This window comes from Cydia fagiglandana, chromosome 1 (genome assembly GCF_963556715.1).
Source record: "Cydia fagiglandana chromosome 1, ilCydFagi1.1, whole genome shotgun sequence".
Lineage (NCBI taxonomy): Eukaryota > Metazoa > Arthropoda > Insecta > Lepidoptera > Tortricidae > Cydia > Cydia fagiglandana.
The window spans coordinates 24,144,768-24,164,874 of NC_085932.1; the positions used below are offsets into that span (position 1 = coordinate 24,144,768).

The window sequence follows — 20,107 nt, forward strand, 5'->3', positions numbered from 1 at the left end:
GGATAGTCAGTTGGTATTACAGCTTGTATTGAAAACCGGCCAAGAAAAGTGTATGGTTCTGTCCGTCAGTCTCAAAAGCGATATCTTCGTGGCAGTAAGATTTCCTTAAAAACTTGAGAAAACTGGTTTTCACAAAAGTTCAAAATAGTTCACTAAAAGTCTTTAATCATCTTCTTCGCTGTATCCCGGGTTTTTGCTATAGGTACGGATGGCTCATGGCATGGGAGCCTGGGCCTTATTCTCATGCCAGATGAGCCCGGTTTCCTCTCGGTGTTTTCTTTAATCGAAAAGCGATTGGCAATGAAGAATCTTTAATAAGCCTTAATTTCTTTAAATATATCTTTTATTGTAGTTCTTATTCAAATTATCATTTTGTCGGCATGATTGATGATATTGATGTACCCATGACGTATTGTAGGTTTCTAGTACCTACAAACCATCTGATCTGAGCTAAGACGGACTGACAGACCGATGGACATTGTGAAACTCGGCCCGATTCGAACAATTTTTATAAGAAGTCACAGCGGTGCGATACCGATCTCTCAGTGTCAAAAGTGACATTTCTTCAACCAATAACGTCACTGTGACTTTTACGAAACCCTAAAAATTAAGTATAAGTACTTACGTATGTATAGTTGGTCAAGCAAATCTTGTCAGTACAAAAAGGCGGCAAATTTAAAAAATGTAGGTAGGTGCGAAGGATTATCGTCCCATAGAAAATTTGAATTTTGCGCCTTTTTCTACTGACAAGATTTGCTTGACCAGCTATATTTATTTCCCTACATTTTCGCCGCGATGAGTGAAGAAAGCATTTCGGAAGCGGAGCATGTAGCGAGTATCGCAAGAGTATCGTAACGCGGGAGTCCACAATGAGCCCTATAGTATGGAGCTCACGTCCCGAGTTACGTAGCGTCCGATATATAACGCGGCGGGGCCCGGGGGCTGGCACAGTTCGTTTGGAACCTGCACATCTACCCACGCCAACAAACATGGACGCCAAGGTGAGTCGACTTTTGTTTGTAGGGATTTTTCGGGATAATCTTAATTGCAGCATTTTACCCAGGAAGCTTTTGAGCTTCCTGGGTAAAATGCAAGCAAGCAAGTTTTCCTAATTCCTAAGCAAGTTTTCGTAATTGTTGATTTTTGTCAGACTTCAACCGTCTTTTACAAAGTGCTTTCTTTAATCCCCCTACATGTACTTTAGAATGTTAGTAGGTATTTACTAAGTACCTAACATAAGAAGAGGTTTGATAATCAGAATATTTTTCAGTAAATGTAAAGACTAACAGGACACCCGTGCCTGCGTTTGTCCTTGGGATGTCACCCTGCCTTATATATATAGAAACGCAAGAAAATTTAAGTGTTAGAGACAATTCCATCGTGGTTGCCCTTTGTCTCCTTAAATGCGAAAAATCCTCTTTCACCTTGGCAGACTACTTGATTTATTCAATAAAATGTAGGTATAATATACCTACATTTAGTGATTAAGTGTTTTAACTTTAATCCTCTGTAGTTTGAATAATCAAGCTGTGAAGATTTATTTTGTTAGTAATGCAATCGCAGCTTTTGTGTACCGGTTGTCGCGACGCAACTCTGGATCCGTCAATTGCGCGCACGACGCCTGCCCATGCTTCTTGACGTTGACCAACCGATTCGTATCTGGATTGTGACATCTGATATCTGATACTTTTCAATCTATCAACGTTTCCGGATACATTGATATAAGAGTCAACTACATTTATAATTAATATCCTTTTCTCTTACAGAAATTTACCTTAAAACCTGTTTCATTCTATACTCGTTTCATTCTATACAAAATTTCGCGGCTTTCTTTGTGTGCATCTGGATCTAAGTACTTAATTATTTTAATTTAATTGAGATATCCGGAATCTAAATTAGATAAAAAATAATTTTGCAATCGGTCGTGGCCGCAATCGATCATTCAGATCATTGTATGCATATCGTATGGTAATGACGTGCCTACAAGCGTTGCAGTGGTGAGCATAACGAATCCTAATGGTGTGAAATTATTTACCTACAGAATTACTTGTAGCACTGTTAGTGCAATAAAAATGTTTCAACAATACAGGAGACAAATCTATAATTAAGTTACATATGATGAAATTTGGACGAAATTACATATGGTACCTACCTATTGTAAGCCCGTGTATTTTCTAGGGATTCCCAGGAACGGTATAACTTCTTATATTAAATTAAACTTACAATTTCGCATTTATTTAACTAATCGGATTAAATTCGATAATCGGATTATTCGTTTAAATTTCTGTCTCTCTGTAGGAATAAATGGAATAAGGCGAATAACTATTAAAATGTTACTGTGCTTTAAGCTTATTATCAGTAACTTGGCAGACATCGTACCCCATATTTCGAAGACTTAAATATTATGAAACAAACTTTCCAAACAGCATAAGTATTTGATATTCAATGGACGAACTAACATCATTAGGGGTGAACAGGAGCACATGGCTGTCGCAACGAGTGGATGTTGGAAGCGTTACGCATACCGATGTTCATTCATATGGATACAAAACTGTAGTCGCATAAGGGGGACGTTTCGCAATGTGGTCGATATGTAATTGATTGAATATTATAATTAAAAGGGAAGTTCTATTTGACATTTGCATTATGTTATAACTTATAAGTAAGTAGGTACTTAAATATTTGCCAGTTTGGTACAAAAATTAAAGCCGAAATTATAGGTCTACGCCGTCTACGTAGGTACGTTGGGACCAAAACTACTTTTTACTCACTTACCGGTTATATAGTTTTGTTGTCAGTTTACCGATTACCAAAGTTTAATGTCCATTACTCATCATGAAAGTAGATATGCTAGTGAACCAGCCGCAATGCGCGAAGCTATTGTACACCGCTTGGTATATCAATTGGTGTTTGGCAACACAATAGATAGCCGTCTACATGTTGTGACACATTGATAAATCACACGACACGTTTGTGTACAATACCAATTAGTTTCAAATGGTTTTCTATGGGACGCAAAATGCCCAGTACATTTTTATCACCGGAAGAAAACAAAGTATACATAGGTACAATAATTATGATTAAAACTGGATTACGAAGTTTTATTGCCCCAGTTTTATATTTGATTCTTTATGTTAATTTAAGTCGGTCAAGGCAATCTATTTTAGTTTACACATTAGATAGGTATACCTACCTACTATATGGTTCGGTATAAATTTACTTTATGCAATTCTTCAAAAGAGCGATGTGGGAGGAAGTAACGTTGACTTGAAGCGCGCGGTTGTTTTAATGCGATAACGATAAACACAGCGTTGAACATGCGATCAACGGAATGTAGGAAAAATTACATTTTTACATTAGATAATCTAATAGCATTATTATCAACTATTACTTATAGGTCAGGAAATGAATGCTCAAAAAACGTTGTAGAGGGAAATGCTAGGAACACAATTTTTGACTCCGTAATTTTGTTTGGACTAGTTAGGAGGTGAACATATCAAAAGTCCCCGGCTGTAGCCCCGCTGCTGGGGGGTAGAGGGGGGTGAGAAGGTCGAATTTTTCGGTTTTTCATTGATATCTTGGAAACTTTGCGTCTTAGCGACATGACTACTAAGACAAACCGAAAGCTGATAAAATTAGTTACAAGTTTTATCCAGTCAAGTTTTTCGATATCATGAATAGTTTTTGAGATACCCGCTCTTGAAAGTTTATTAAGGGATTTTAATTTTATCTTGATATCTACGTCAGTGAAGCTGTTAGGCCATGTTTGGTATCATTTTCGTATAAATCGGGGGTGCTGAATTCATTTATGGTATCACATTGACACTATTCCGAAGTAAAACCAAAATTTAAAAAAATATATTTTTTTAAATCCCTCTTCACGCTTAACTGCTGAACCAATTTCGTTGAAATTTGGTATAGAAATAGTTTCAGTCTTGACACAGAACATAGGTTAGTTTTAATAACCAAAAGCATCTTTTGAGGGTGTGAAAAGTGGGGTGGAAGTTTGTATGGGGAGTCAATAACTGCTGAACCGGTTTAGATGAAATTTAGGACGGAATACATCTGTGATTTAGATGAAAATGATACCAAACATGACTTCAAACTTTACCTTGAGCAGTATTAACCTCAGGAATTCAGTTTCGTCGACGAAGTTGAATTCCCCCCATCCTCCATTTCACAACTTTAAAAGATGATTATTGAGATAAAAAGTATCTTATGTCCTGTCTTGGGACTCGAAATATCTGTACACCAAATTTCAATTAAATCGGTTGAGCGGTTTAAGCGTGAAGAGGAATTTAAAAAAAAAGGTATTTGTTTAAAGTTTATATGTTTTTTCTTAGGAATGGTGTCAATGTGATGCCAAAACTGAATTCAGCACCCCCGATTTATACGAAAATGATACCAAACACGGTCTAGCAGCGTCACTAATGTAGTTAAGCGTGTAAAAATAGGAAATACAAATAAAAAAAGATGGCTAACGGTAGGTCTGAAAAAGTCTTGTCAGCATAAAAGGCTACTAAAAGCACATATTCACAGCATTAAAAAGAACCCTATTCTTGCATCACATTATAGGCAATATTGCAGGATATTAAAAAAGAGTGTAGACATGTCAAAACGATTAAATTATATCGAAGAAATGCAAAAAGCTAATAATAAAGCTAAAACTATGTGGAGAATAATTAATGAAGTAAAGGGTAAATCGAGGGAGAGAAAAAGATGCAATCTCAAGATAAGGACCGAGTCGGAAAACATCGTCACAGAGACGCCAAAAACGGTAGCAAACACTTTCAATAATTTTTTCTCTGGTGTATATACGTTGTCAAAAAGCGTTGACAACTCTGAATCTTCACAAGCCGCGTTAGTGCCCATACCTTGTGGCCGACAAGTCCAAAACAAACCAATGACGTCTATGTATCTGACTCCAGTAACTGAACATGAGATATATAAAACAATTCGAGGCCTTAAAAATAAAAGAAGTTGTGGTGCTGATGAAATACCTTCGACACTATTGAAAACCTGTGCACGGGAACTAGCACCACCTCTCACTTTCTTGATTAATCAATCATTCACTGAAGGTAACTTTCCTAGTAAATTGAAAATCTCAGTAGTAAAACCTATGTACAAAAAGGGGGATGTTACAGATCCCAATAATTATCGGCCTATTGCTCTGCTACCGACGTTTTCAAAGGTTTTCGAGAAAGTAATGTTTGAGCGTGTATACAAATTCTTAGAAAAAAATGACCTGCTAAAAGATAATCAATATGGCTTTAGAAAGAACAGGTCTACCGAACTTGCCCTTTATAATTATGTACAAGAAGTCCTAAATATAATAGATGGGAAAAGTAACGCCGTGGGACTGCTACTGGATCTCAGCAAGGCCTATGACAGAGTATCACACCAAATTCTGTTGATGAAGCTATACGGAATAGGAATCAGAGGCGTAGTGCACGACTGGTTTAAGTCTTATCTAAATCAGCGAACTCAATACGTGCAGGTAGAACACCATAATCATTCCACTAAGGAAATAACAAAAGTACTATCGGACTGTATACAATTGCAGGGCTCTATACCCCAGGGTAGCGTCCTTGGATGTATTTTATTCCTTATATATGTAAATGATTTACCCAATATTATAAATACTACGAGCGTTCTATTCGCTGATGATGTTTCCCTTTTGTTTAAGTTTGATGCTAAAGATGACTATAACGCTCGACTAGAGGATACGCTTAATGAAATAAACAGTTGGATGTTGGACCATAACCTCATAATAAACAGTAGCAAAACCAAGTTAATTCAATTTCACCCTCGTCAGAGAACGCCTTTAAATATAGAGTTAGCCATGTATAATGAGAAAATAGAAGAAGTGGATAAATGTATGTTATTAGGATTAACTTTAGACAGTTGTCTTAACTGGAAAGATCATATTGCAATAATTAAAACTAAAATGGCAAAATTTCTTTTTGTATTAAATACTTTACGAAAAACAACAAGTTTTAAGACGGCTATGTCAGCCTACTACGCCTACGCGCATTCTTGTTTGCGCTACGGAATCATAATGTGGGGGAACAGCACTGATGCAAATGAACTGTTTCTTATGCAAAAAAAATGCATCCGTATACTGGCTAAAATTAGGTGCCCAGCCAGCTGTAGGCCATATTTCAAAGAATATGAAATCCTAACATTATCTAGCATGTACATTCTAGAACTAGCAACTTTCGTGCGCAAAAATTCACACATATTCAGACGAATTCAAAGTCGCCGAAGAGAACTTAATCTAGTAATACAAGCATCTAGTACCCAATTGTTTCGAAGCAGCCCAAATTATGCTGCGGCTACTTTATATAATAGAATCCCTGCCTATATTAAGTCCGAGGAAAGTATAATAATATTTATCAAGAAACTTAAAAAGTACCTAATAGAAAAATGTTTTTATTCTGTCGATGAATTTGTAGCGGATAGTTGTAGTTAAATTTAGTATAAGTTGTGAATATGTATATTTTATGTGTATAATGTTAGAATAAGTAATTAGTGTAAATATTGCAACACCCGAATCGGGTAGCATGTAAGATCCTAATATAATATTTAATATCTTTTGTACCTACTACATGTATGCAATTATGGAAGAATAAAGAATAAAGAATAAAGATATCAAGATAAAATTAAAAGCCCTAAATAAACTTTCAAGAGCGGATATCTCAAAAACTATTCAAGATATCGAAAAACTTGACTGAATAAAACTTGTAACAAATTTTATCAGCTTTTGGTCTGTCTTAGTAGTCATGTCGCTAAGACGCAAAGTTTCCAAGATATAAGTGAAAAACCGAAAAATTAGACCTTCTTTCCCCCCTCTACCCCCCAGCACCGGGGCTACGGCCGGGGACTTTTGATATGTTCACCTCCTAACTAGTCCAAACAAAGTTACGTAGTCAAAAATTGTGTTCCTAGCATTTCCCTCTATAACTTCTTATTGCTTGGCCTATTACTGTTTTACCTACGCGGTAAACGTAGCGGTAAGCGCATTGTAATTAATTTTTCATACATTCCGTTAACGCATTCGTTTAACGCTGCGTTTATCGCATAAAACAACCGCGCGTTAGGCTGTTAAATCATCTGGGTACCTACCTACCTTTTTATAATTTGTGTATATTTTAAAACACCGAAGTAAATCATGATATTCATGATAAACGATCTAACCTAGACATTGGATAACAAATATAATATTAATATGCCTAATTATTTTATTTACAGATTGTAGTATTGATCTGCGTGCTGGGTGCCGCGGCGGCGAGCGTGGTAGTACCAGCACCGCTAGGCCCGGTAGCGCGGTTCGACCCTCTGCCACAGTACTCGTACGGCTACGACGTTCAGGACGCGCTCACCGGCGACTACAAAGGCCACCAGGAGCAAAGGAACGGGGATGTCGTGACCGGATCATATAGTGTAGTCGACCCCGACGGCACAAGGAGGATAGTCGACTACGCCGCGGACCCTCTGAATGGATTCAACGCGGTGGTGCGCCGTGAGCCGCTAGTGGCGCCCGCTCGTGTGGTAGCCCCGGCGCCGGTCGTGGCCCCGGCCCCCGTGTTTGCCCCCGCGCCCGCGCCGGTCCTAGCACGAGCGCCGGTGTTCGCACCTGCACCTGCGCCGCTGTTCGCCCCCAGACTACCCAGCCCGTACTTCTTGTAGATAAAATATTACGATCTTGTTGTTTTTGTACTGAATAGTTAAGTATTTTTGTAATTGTTATTTATGTTATTAAATGAATTGTGAAATTTATATTTTTTTTTGCTCTTTTTATGAAACACACACATTTTTAGGGTTCCCGTAGTCAACTAGGAAGCTTTATAGTTTCGCCATGTCTATCTGTCCGTCCGAGGCTTTGCTCCGTGATCGTTAGTGATAGAAAGCTGTAATTTGGTATGGATGTATAAAAGAACGCACGTAAACGCACCGATTGCGGAGGTTGCGGGTTCGAGTCCTGCCGAAAGCGTAATTTTTTAAAATTTCTTTAAAGTTAATAAAATATGGATGTATAAATCAATTATGGCAACAAAGTGGTAAAATAAAAACTAGCAAACATTATTTCAGGGTACCTAGGTACCTCCCCTTAACACCATCGTAGAGATTATTATTTTTCGCTTCAACCCTACGTTGGATAGGTAAGATAAGATAAGATAAGATAATAGTTTATTGTATAACTGTGTACAAAGATGTTGACAATACTACAATTATGAACCAACAGTTTATCCATCACGGACGTACAATATAATTCTTATGACTATCCTATAACTAGTAACATATTACATGCATCATACTCTATCATCATAATCGACAAACTCTTTAATGCTGTAGAAGACTCTATTAATAAGCCAATTTTTTAAAATAGTTTTAAATTGTTTACCTTCGACTGACTTTATTTCAATAGGTAAGTTGTTAAAAACTTTTATTGCAGCAATAAAGGCACTTTTATCCATTAGTTTATTGTTGGTCTTTGGAATATGATAGTTGTATTTATATTGCATGCGTAATTTGTCATTAAGTGAGGACAGTTTTATGAAGTACTCTCCATTGCGCTTTATAAAGAGGCAAAGCTCAAGTATGTAGATTCCAGTTAAAGTCAAAAGCTGCTTTTCCTTGAATACATTTCTGAGCGAGTGACGATTGTCCAAGTGAAACATGTTTCGTAAGCATCTTTTTTGTAACTTGAAAGTAGTTAAAACGTCCACAGAATCACCCCAATAAATAATACCGTACGTGAGTTGTGAATATACATTCCCATAGTAAGGTAAAAGTACGCTCCACCGAACGCTCAATATCCGTCCGTATCACCGAATTTCTTCTATTTTAGGCTATAAGTCGATTATTTACAGCTGATATTTACTTGCGTATTTTTTTTCCACGAGTTAAATACCTATCCCTTCAACTATGCCTCAGAGTCGGTCAATTTGTCCCGCAGTTGGGACGTGGCAACTGATCGAAACGGATCGTTGCTCCCGATTGCCACTTTGTATGGGCAACCTTAAAGAAATCGGTAAGAAGTTGCGTATATTTCTTAAGGTCATAAAACCTTTTAAATTTATTTCTGTGTTTCAAAGTATGGTTTTTCAGTGTGACTACTTAATTAGTTTGTGTATTTTAGTAAATTTAATTAATTTAGTGCAGTCATATTATCAGAAATTAAGCTTAATGTGAGTTCGGTGATGAGTACACCGACAATTTGATTGGAAGGTATTATCGAACAGCGTCCGAAATCAGGGAAAGCGTATGTTTTTGAAATTATTTTTTTAATGGTTGATTACGAACTATTTAGATTAACTACCTAATTTCACAAATAACTTAATGTATTTGTAATTTTATGAGCAATTGCCGAACAACAATAACCTATATAGATTATTATAAAACTGCGTTTGAAATGTTCATGTTTTACGACTTTTTGGCATCAAAATAAGGTTTTTGGCAAGACTATTATCAAACAATAATTTTAGATATTTTACGTCAGTATTAACAAGAACTTTATACATGTACGGTTTTGTAATGTATTCAAGTATTAAATTTAATGATAGATTTGTAGTTATACCACATTGATTACGATTAAAATACTATTTTCAAAATCCGTTCGCGAAATAGGTTCCACATATTTTCCATGTTTCGTTCACCGAACGGCCGTTCGGTGAATGGTACCCATGGTCTCTGCTACCGAACTCATGTTTGCGTTGGCCATGTTTCTATTCGACGTTCATGAGAATATCATCCTTATTACGATAACGGCTAGGTCGATATTTATATGTTTATTTTTTGTGACCATTATTTCAATGCCAGCGCTTTTCAAACTTTAGACATACTTATTGGACGCCTGATAATAGTCTTGGAACGTGGACAAAAAAACTGAATAGGATAATAAAAATTGAAGCATGATGTTCAAAAATTTTTTTAGATTCCTCTCGTCGTGGGCGATTGTGATTTTTTAAACTTTTATCTTTTGTTATGAAATTCCGGGGTTCACATACAGGGTGGCTAAAAATTAACTACATTCCCATTCCCAGGGAGGTTTTGGGATTATACTGAGCAACTTTTACTATGGGACCAACTCCGAAATCGTGAAAAAAAATTTACCCTTCCATAGAAAATGGACCAGCCAAAATTTATGAAACAGCCAAATTATTTTATACATATGCGTACATGTTTTATAATTGTTGCGTACCTTACTTACCGACTTATTTTTCAAAAGAATTATTTCAATAAAAAAGACACGTCAAGATCGCTTACCATCTTTATAATGCTAAAAAAGCATAGTAGGGATTTAATAGTGAACTACTGAAGTTTGAGCACCACTCAACACCATATTTTCATACAATTATTTCCTAGTTCGGTAATGCGGGCTCCCTATTCGGTATAATGTGCAAATCACGTTTCTTAGTTCGGTAAACGGTACAAACAAGGAAATTGGAAGAAATGACTTTAAAAATGTTTTTAATACACGTCCAATCAATTCAGTAATTTATAGGTATGTTTAAATGAGGACAAATTTATCTATGTTTCTATTTTAGTATTGAACATATTCGTAAGAAAATATCAGAACGAATAAAAAAATTAAACGTAAGTCTAGGGCTTAAGCATTCGGTGAAGCGTACATTTACCTTATGCGCTCTTAACAACATTCTCTGAACATGTTTCAGAGAGTATAGATAAGGCATAAGCTGTTTTTGCAATTTTACAGTTTAAATCTTCTATATGAGATCTCCAATTAAGATGAGAATCTATTGTAATTCCCAGAAAGCTAGCGCTGTTCACTTGTTCTATTGTCTCTGCTCCTTGTGTTACGGTTATGGACATAGGCGAAGTTCTATAATTTCTAAATTGAACAAGCTTTGTTTTCTTTAAATTTACGTTCAAGTTTAATGTTTTTAGCCATTCAACTACAACACTTAGTGTGTTATTTATATTGTGTTCAAGTTGTTCCTCTGATAATGACCCTGAAAATAAAAGTGTGGCGTCATCAGCAAATAGAACGCATGGTTCGTTGACAATTTTGGGTAATTCATTAATGTAAATTAGAAAAATAAGTGGACCCAATACACTTCCTTGAGGTCGTTCAAAACTTCAAAAGGAATAGGGAGGGAGGGTCTAGATATATTTACTAATGATATTTTTTAAATAATCGCTCCGAAAGAAAAAAAAATGTTTGAATACAATTTTAATTTTAATAGTTTCGAATAGAGTTGAATATTATCAGTATTATCACCGCCAAATACGAGTATATGGCTTCGTATGCTCTAAACTACTTACTCGTAAAAGTCCAAAGGCATTATATCGGGATCAATGCTGATCATCAATCATCATGTTAATAATCTGGATAACACTATATAGTGTTTTACGGCTTTGCAGTTTTATTTAGATAAACTAACGAAATGATTAAGTTGCAAACGCATGTGTATAGGAGTGGGAGCGCCAAAGCTCCGGGCATTATCGGATGCCTGCGACCGCGACCTTGCTTCTCGTCAATTAAAAGCGAAAGTTCCATAAGGCTTTTCGTAGGTGCGGGTTGATTACCGGGGCAGCAGCCGTGACGTCATAGATCCACATGCGACCGGTATAAAAAGAGAGCACTGCTTCAATTCGGCAGTTCAGTCGTAACTCCGTACATCAACACTACTCAAAATGGCATTCAGGGTAGGTTGATTGATTGATACGTAGATTTAAAGACAAAACCTATACTATATTAAAAAAATATTTTGTTAAATTATTGAACATCGGTGAATGATGACTGTTTAAAAGTTGTAATTATTTATTTAAGTTTATATTATCAACACTGAACAAATCGCTTCAATTTAGAAGATATAAATGAAGTAGTAGTAGTAGTAGTAAAAATCAGTTTGCATAAAGAGATTAACCGTCTTTGTAATTTCACGAAATTTTTATATACTCAACAAGGAAAAATTCACCATATTTCTTTACTTTCTTAATTCGGTAACTTAAAGCTAAGAAGCCTAACGTCCAAAACTTTGTGGTTAAATATTTTAAGTTTGAACCCGATTGCAGATGATGATCCCCCATCATAATACCTTAACCACTAAGCCGAAGTTACTATTAAAGTAGGTTAAAATATAATTATAAATTCATCACGAGAACACAAACTAAATTGGTTGCTTTGTTTCAACAGTTTGTGGTGTTCACCTGCTTGGTCGCGGCTGCCACTGCTGGCGTAGTTCCCGCCGCTCCTGTGGCGTACGCTGCCGCTCCGGCCTACCACGCCGCCCCCGTGGCCTACGCCGCCGCCCCGGTCGCGCACGCCGCCCCAGTAGCCTACCACGCCGCCCCCGTCGCCTACGCCGCACCCGTCGCTAAGGCCGTCGCCGTCGCCCCCATCGCCAAGGTCGTTGAAGACTTCAACGCGCACCCGCAGTACAGCTTCGCGTACGACGTACAGGACGGACTTACTGGTGATTCCAAGACTCAGCACGAATCTCGCGACGGCGACGTCGTCCACGGCTCTTACTCCGTTGTGGACCCCGATGGCATCAAGCGCACCGTCGAATACACCGCTGACGACCACAATGGCTTCAACGCAGTTGTACACAGAGAGCCCCTCGCCGTCAAGGTTGCTGCTCCCGTAGTCGCCAAGGTCGCTGCTCCGGTCGCTTACCATGCTGCCCCTGTTGTGCATGCCGCCCCGGCGGCCTACCACGCCGCCCCGGTCGCGTACCACTCTGCCCCGGTCGCGTACCACTCTGCCCCGGTCGCGTACCACTCCGCCCCGGTCGCGTACCACTCCGCCCCAGTTGTGCACGCTGCCCCCGCCGCCTACTCTGCTCCCATCTACCATCACTAATTGTATATCTATATTTACCTCGTTTAGTTAGGTAACGGTTACACTCACAAATGCCATGTAAATAATAAAGTATTTATTTTATTCTAAGGGATATTTTCATTAATCATCGATAGTAGCCCACATGCAGTAGGTGACAGGTACAATACTAACAACAAATGATTTAAATATTGTATTAATTAATCAGAAACGTCTGCAAACGATACCACAAAGCTTAGAAATAAATGAAAAGTAGAAACATTTAAGTGGAATAAATGGAAAGTGGAATGGTGGAATTCTCTCAGTAGCCCGGTTGGCAGAGCGATGGGCTAGTGATCCAGAGTTGCTCAAGCCTCGCCCAAGACAGTGAATTTTTGACGGTACCGGGTATTCGGGTAAGGGACTATTTAATAAATTACGTCATTTCAAATTAGGGGGGCGGGTCTGGACATCGGATGATGGTAGCATGACGTATTAGGAGGAAACGGGGTCATTCGAAGCATTATTTTTGGATGATATTAAAAATCGATGACGTAATTTATGGACATCCCCTAACGGTACCGGATGGTTTCCAACGGTACCGGGACAAGGCTAGCTAGGTATCAAGGCAATTCGAACTTACACCTCCCGATTTCCGATACGAGTATCCGTGTCAAACGCTGACCCATATACCCAAATTATACAAACCCGCCGAGATCCGTGTCCGTGCCTGTGTTCGGCTCCACTCCGGATCTTAAGGATCTGAGGGAGGGGCCGATCCGAATCCTACCGCGAGCACCGAAGCAACGGCATTGTAGCATTGTAGCATTTGAAGCAGCCGTCCTCGGCTCCATTCGGATATTGTATGAATGAACATCTTTATCGCACTTGCATATTAGAGCGTGTTGCGCGAATGACTCGTACTTTTTGTGGGGGTAAAGAACTTGTGACAGGCGAACTCAATACAAATCGGCCAGCATTTCCGGTCTCCTCATATTCATATGTCACTCACAGATTCGCGATAAACTGAAAAACTAATGAACGGATTTTCATGCGGTTGTCATCTATATCAGTAGAGTGATTCTTGCGGAAGGTTTCAGGTATAGGTAAATGTAATTTTTTGAGGTTTTGTGTAAGTACTTAAAATCTTAAATCCGTGCAAATTTCGGCCCGGAGTCGCTAGTAACATATATGTAGTTATAAGATAAGACAAAATAGGGCATGGCATGGTGAGGATGGGATAGGGATGAGAATGAGGATGAGGTCTAGAGTTGAGTCGAATTCAGTGAGAGTGAAAAGCGGGGTGGAAGCGAGATAATTGACACATCACCTGATTCTATGATTTTATGGGCATATTTGCATTCGTCGCTCATTGTATGTCAGGTACCTACTTATGTTAGAGAATATGTAGGCCCGCAAAAACCAGCCCCCTTATGTAGGTAGGTAGGTAGCCCTTAAAAATGTTACCTCAAAAGTTAATTTAATTGAAGAAGTTATTATTACTTATCTACACTTTTTAACTGATTTCAGAACAAGAAGGAGGATATTATTAAATAATATTTTAAATACGTATGAAATTTAATATTGATACAAATTAATAAAAAAAAATGCCGTATACAAAAAATACACGATACTAAATATCGAATCGTTGCAAACCAGGGACTAATGTGCTGGGTGGTTTTGGCAATGCTTTTTCGGGACCTGGAACGACGGTGAGGCGGGGCTGCTTGCGGAGACGTCGCTCCGACTCGGTCTTGACGCGCTCCTGCTTGCACGGCAATACCGAGAACCGTCGCCCTGTCGGCACTGTTGACATGCGCTTGAACAGTACCTCCGTTTCCACTCGCGTCACGGCGTCGTCGATGTTGCGCACGATCTGCCGTTCGCGCTGCACGATCGCCTTGCGCTCGTCCGCTGTCACGGTTTCCGACACCACCTGAAGGCACTTGACCAGAAACGCTTGGACTTGTTCTGGATCTTGTAATTTCTTTGTCCATTCATGTGCTTCTTCTATTTCAATTCTAACATCGTTTGAGTTGCCCTGTTGCATATCGCCACTCATTAGTACGAAACATCCGTTAAGCCACCAAACGGTGCTCGCAATTTCTTGGGCATCTTTTTGGCATCGCTTAGCATAAAATTTAGCCAATGTATAACTCTTTTGTGTATTAAGTAAACGAGCTAATTCATACTGAAGCCAACATTTCTGAGTAGCATTTTCACACATTTCTAAGGTTGCCATAACTTTGGCTGTTGCTTGTTCAATATCGATGAATTTGTACGGATAATTTGCCATAACAGAATCGAAAGAAGTAGGTCGACCGGTCGGAAGGCCCATGAGGAAAGCGATACGGCGGCGATTACCGCGCTCACTCAGAGTGTACGATAGGCGATGCTGAGCAAGGTATCCTTCCCCAACCGCTCTATATAAGCGATCAATGTAAAGATCCTTGTCCGGTAATGTACGTGGTGTATTATTGTCAAGGAAACGCTGCATTTTCTCCGCTTGCGAGATTAGGTCCATGATGCGTTTATCGCGCATGCTCTTTTCTAGTTGTCTCAAATAGCCCTCAGCAGTCCTTGCTCCAATTTCTCGACAACTTACTAACACTTCCTCCTTGTACTTATTCTGGTACTTCGATTCGGCTCTTTCTGCTAATTTGATGGTATAATAAGGTCTCTGCGACCGCATCATATCTTGTCGCTCGGTTAAAGACCGGAGAGCTTCGTGGATAATTTCTTTAAGTTCACGACTACCTGGGGCATTTGCGGATTGAACACGAGGGTCTTCAGTAAGCTCTTGTAAAAAGAACTTATCATAAGCCATAGGACCTAAATATTTCATTGCAAGTACACGAGCTAATGTTAAGTGTTTTCTTGCTTGCATTTGTGTTAGTTTCTTTTTCTTTATTGGTCGGGGTATACGGCACTTATGCAGTGATTTTGGCTTTGCGGCGTCTTCATCTATTTTCTTTGCTTCATTTTGTTTAATTAAAGGCAAAAAATCTAACATAACATTACCGGCATTTCGTCCAACACAATCCTCTATTGTTTCTGTTCCTTGATTAATGCCTTCTAAGAAATATGGAGGTTGTCGACGTTGCCTGTATCCTCGATAGTTCATGACGAGCGAGCGTTCAAAGTCCGACATGGTGTAGAGCGCCCGCGCCTGCATGTTGCGCGCGAGTATGAAGTGGGGAGCCAGCTTGAGCGCCAGCTCGGCGTCCGAGTACGCCTGTACGGGCTGCACGGCATCCGCGCAGGCTTTGCTGCGCCCCGTCAGGGTGCGCACATCTTCGGGCGTACTTTTAAAAGCCTCATCAAACGAAGCTTTAGATTTCTCAAACTGCTCAAGTCGATTTAGATAATATCCACGTTCACGATACACCGTCAAAGCGCCGAAAAGTTGTTTTTCCTCCATTTGCGTTTTGAATGAAAAATATAGTCTTACTAAAAGTAATGTAAAGTACTACAATAGGTATGATAAGTAATAGCCATAAGAGGACTTCTAATATCATCGAACAAAAAAGACGTTTTAAAACCATAAATGACAATCAATGACGTCTACTACAATGTGTCTACAAAGTGCCTCTACCAAACCTCTACCTTCTGTACCAACCTACATAGGTTGTATAGAAGGTAGAGGTACTATAACTACATATATGTACATACCTGTACCTACAATATAATATCTTTTTCACCACACGTGCACACCAACTCGAAAAGCTTTACTTTGCACTTCAAAAACTGATAGCAAAGTTGCGTTTTATTCACATGTGAGGCAAAGTAAGTTAAAGTTGTTTTCTTATGTTTGCTGGCAGAATTGACTTTTAAATAATGATTTTGGATGAAAAATATTTGATAACATTCATTTGGATTTAGAATAGAAGAATAGAAAAACGTTTATTGCAAAAACCATCTATACATACAGCACCATAAACATTTTTTTCTACTCGGGTACTTTTATCTGTCATTTACATAGTCACGAAAGAACATATAAGGGCATACATTATTAATACTCCTTAAAAGTCTGTAGTCTATTGCCCAAAAAAGCACTTGTGTCGTTTTAGAGACATTACGATACGGTAAGCTAGTGCAGGGTAGCAGGTGCCACATACCGGTACATTGCTACCAACGTGACAAACGATTGAATGCATACGGTTTTTATTAAAAAATAAACAAATTTGTACTGAGTTCATTGCTACCAACATAATAAAAAAATACTTTTATACCCTACAGCACCACCCTGGTGCGGTGCGGTAGTGTGTAACGGCTTTAAAAAAAACATAACCATAGACATTACTCGTTTGTTTCTCGATTCCCGCCTTTCCCGGTAATTTCTTGTTCTTTGAGTACTTTGCGTTACTATTTGTTTTGCGTTCATAAAAAGTGTTGAAAATGGACAAAGAGGAGTACATTGTTTCTACACCTGAAGAAATATCCGCTGCAGCACAAGCAGCGACCTAAAATTTGTTGCCTAAGTACTAAATCTCAGCACCTATACGACAAATCTTATGAGAAGTGCATGGCGTGGAGATTGGAGCACAAAACTTCGTTATTCTCTGAAAACGTCTTTGGTGTATTTTAAAAGACTAATTGGAAGCACCGGATCAGATCTATCTTTTAAGCAAGGTTGGTATATGTTATAAAAATTTTTGATACACATTTTTAGGGTACACAGTACAACGAGTTATATTTATGTACATTTTATATTTTTGCATTGAAACTGAATATTATTTAATTCTCCTTTTTCTTGTTACAGGTTGCAGTAATATTTGTTATTATGGGTGCTTGTCGCAGACAAGAGCTATATACATGTAGTAATACCTACTATCCAAAATTTAATAAATAAAATTTTGTTTATATTTTTTTGTATTTTATTTAATATTGCCTACTCATAGAAAAAGCATTGTATGCAACGTTGTATAAGTAGTCAAAAAATGCTCATGGCGTATTTATTAACAATGTTCGCCTTCGGCTCACATTGTTACCCACGCCACTCACATTTTTTGACCCCTCTTATAAAACTGTTGCATAAAATACTATTAAAGAAAGAAGATCTTATACACTAAACATTTAAATCTACTTGTAGCTTATACTAACATGCAATAATTACAGTATTGATGCTGCTATAGAGGCTGCAAATGGACACCACTCAGCATATGCTATAACATAATATAATATGCTACAGCGCTGCGGGCGCAGCACGGTTCCATTTTTATCGACTATCACTATGCGCGTCTCTTTCGCACTTACATAATTGTTAGAACGTGACAGGTATGGTGACAAGGGATAAATACGCCACCGTGCTACGCCGCCTGGTCTTCCGTGGAGCCCAGTGTCACGTATGTCAGTGATAGCTCAGAACAGTAAAGGCAGTGACAAAATGTGATTTAGCAACTAATATTTAACACAACTTAGAAACTTACGCATGGTTTTTTTTTTAAAGTGGATTTGTAAGTGAGTGGGTTGAGGGAATATCTAAAAAAAGAAATGTATAGGTAAACAGGTATAAGTCAGGAATTTATTAGTTAAATATATAGTGGAGCATATCATAAAAAGGCAATTCTAATAAATACTTAAATTAATTTTATAATATAAAATAACCAAAGTTAGAATGTAGTTGTGAATAGGTTTTTAGAAAAGTCATCGATCGAGGGTTCTAACTAACCAAAATATCGTTTATGCACAATATCACGCCGGAAAAAAAAGTAAAATGCCTATGAAATTATCTAACTAAGATGCGCGGAACGCGAGGAACACGGCACATTGCGGCTGTCCCTAAAAAAACCTAAACCGCATTTTTGTTTTTAAATCCGACTCACGCTTGACTCTAGATTTCTAATAAGTTTTCCTGTCATCTTTAGGTAAAGGACTATTTTGTGTATTTTTTCAGAATTTTAGACTTAGTAGTTTCGGAGATAGAGGGGGGGGGGAATGGTCATTTTTTGTCTATTTTATTGAATAACTTCTACAAATTTTATCGTAAATTTATAAAAAAAATATATTTGAGATTCTCACAATGAGCTCTTTCGTTTGATATGTAACACGACATAGTTTGCAAAACTTTGATTTTTAATTTTATGGTTTACCCCCCAAAAGTAGCCCCTATGTTTAAAATTCATTTGTTGACGTTACATATCCGTTTTTGGGTCACAGACTTACATATATGTACGAAATTTCAACTTAATTGGTCCAGTAGTTTCGGAGCAAATTGGCTGTGACAGACGGACGGACAGACAGACGCACGAGTGATCCTATAACGCAGCGTCTTACGTAGGCGACGAACGCGCGAACGCGGCGCGGCGCGGCGCGGCGCGGCGCGGCTAAATCAATCCTTTGATGCACATAGAAGTGTCCTACGTAAGCGATCTCGTTGCGAACGCGGCGCGGCGCGATTTGCACGCGAATGTCGGGCGGCGCGGCGCGGCGCGGCGCGGCGGCGGCGCGGCGAGAGGCGGCACGAAAAAAACAAACCGTTGTTGCATATGGAAGTGTCCTAGGTGAGCGATTTTGACGCGATGGCGGCGCGGCGCGGCGGCGGCGCGGCGCGGCGCGGATCTGGCGCGATCAATCTATTTGATTTTTAGACGCGAATATGACGCGGCTAGAGGCGTGGCGTATATAGAATTACCGGCTTTGATTTGATTAGTCGACTCCCGTTTGATTTCTTTATAGGTTTTCCTGTAATCAATAGGCACAAAACTAAAAAATATTCAAATTCGCGGAAATTGGTATAAAAGACGTAACTCCAGTAGCGTCTATGGCACTTACGATCCTATCCCGTCGTAAAGCCAATTTTTGCCAAAACGGAATTAATACCTAATAATAAGCAAATTAATTAAATAACCACCCGGGTAATTGTGTACTTAGTTTTTGAAGGCGGTGCCAAATCAAAATGCCAGTAAACCAAAATTTCAGACAACGAAGAACGCTGCACGTACTTGCATAAAAAGACATAGTTTACTCATAATTTAAATACGAATTTTCTAATACACCGTGTCTGCGTGCGGCCAAGGCGGTCGGACTCGGGAGTGTCTCCCTAGTCGGACAAGGCCGCCGCGCCGCGCCGCTTCGCTGTGGGAGTAGGACAAACCTATACGTATCAACGTTTTGTTTCTTCCTCACCGCGCCGCGCCTCGCCGCGTGTTCGCCGCGCGTTCGCCGCACCGCGCCGCGCCGCGCCGCTTCGCGAAGTGTGAGTAGGACACACCTATACGTATCAACGTTTTGTTTCTTCCTCGCCGCGCCGCGTCGCGCCGCCGCCGCGCCGCGCCGCCGCCGCGCGTTCGTCGCCTACGTAAGACGCTGCGTAAGGGT

General features: G+C 39.2%; 2 protein-coding genes across 2 annotated transcripts; one reads left to right on the forward strand and one right to left on the reverse strand.

Moving 5' to 3' along the window:
• Positions 1 to 923: 923 nt before the first annotated feature.
• LOC134665882 (cuticle protein-like) lies at positions 924 to 12,919 on the forward strand. The gene is made up of 4 exons (XM_063522956.1): positions 924 to 1,001; positions 7,252 to 7,686; positions 11,653 to 11,673; positions 12,164 to 12,919. Exons 1-4 carry the CDS (start codon positions 990 to 992, stop codon positions 12,830 to 12,832), a joined length of 1,137 nt encoding a protein of 378 aa, XP_063379026.1. The 5' UTR covers positions 924 to 989; the 3' UTR covers positions 12,833 to 12,919.
• Positions 12,920 to 14,420: 1,501 nt separating this feature from the next.
• On the reverse strand, positions 14,421 to 16,226 carry LOC134667169 (outer dynein arm-docking complex subunit 4). Its single transcript, XM_063524487.1, has one exon. The coding sequence runs from the start codon at positions 16,206 to 16,208 to the stop codon at positions 14,421 to 14,423; it is 1,788 nt and encodes a 595-aa protein (XP_063380557.1). The 5' UTR covers positions 16,209 to 16,226.
• Between the last annotated feature and the right edge of the window lie 3,881 nt (positions 16,227 to 20,107).

Excerpts from the sequence above, each read along its gene's own strand:
- LOC134665882 (XM_063522956.1), top strand. Across the intron at positions 7,687-11,652 it reads TACCCAGCCCGTACTTCTTG|CTACTCAAAATGGCATTCAG; the intron begins TAGATAAAATAT and ends CGTACATCAACA. Across the intron at positions 11,674-12,163 it reads TACTCAAAATGGCATTCAGG|TTTGTGGTGTTCACCTGCTT; the intron begins GTAGGTTGATTG and ends TTGTTTCAACAG.
- LOC134667169 (XM_063524487.1), bottom strand. The coding sequence starts at position 16,208 with ATGGAGGAAAAACAACTTTTCGGCGCTTTGACGGTGTATCGTGAACGT.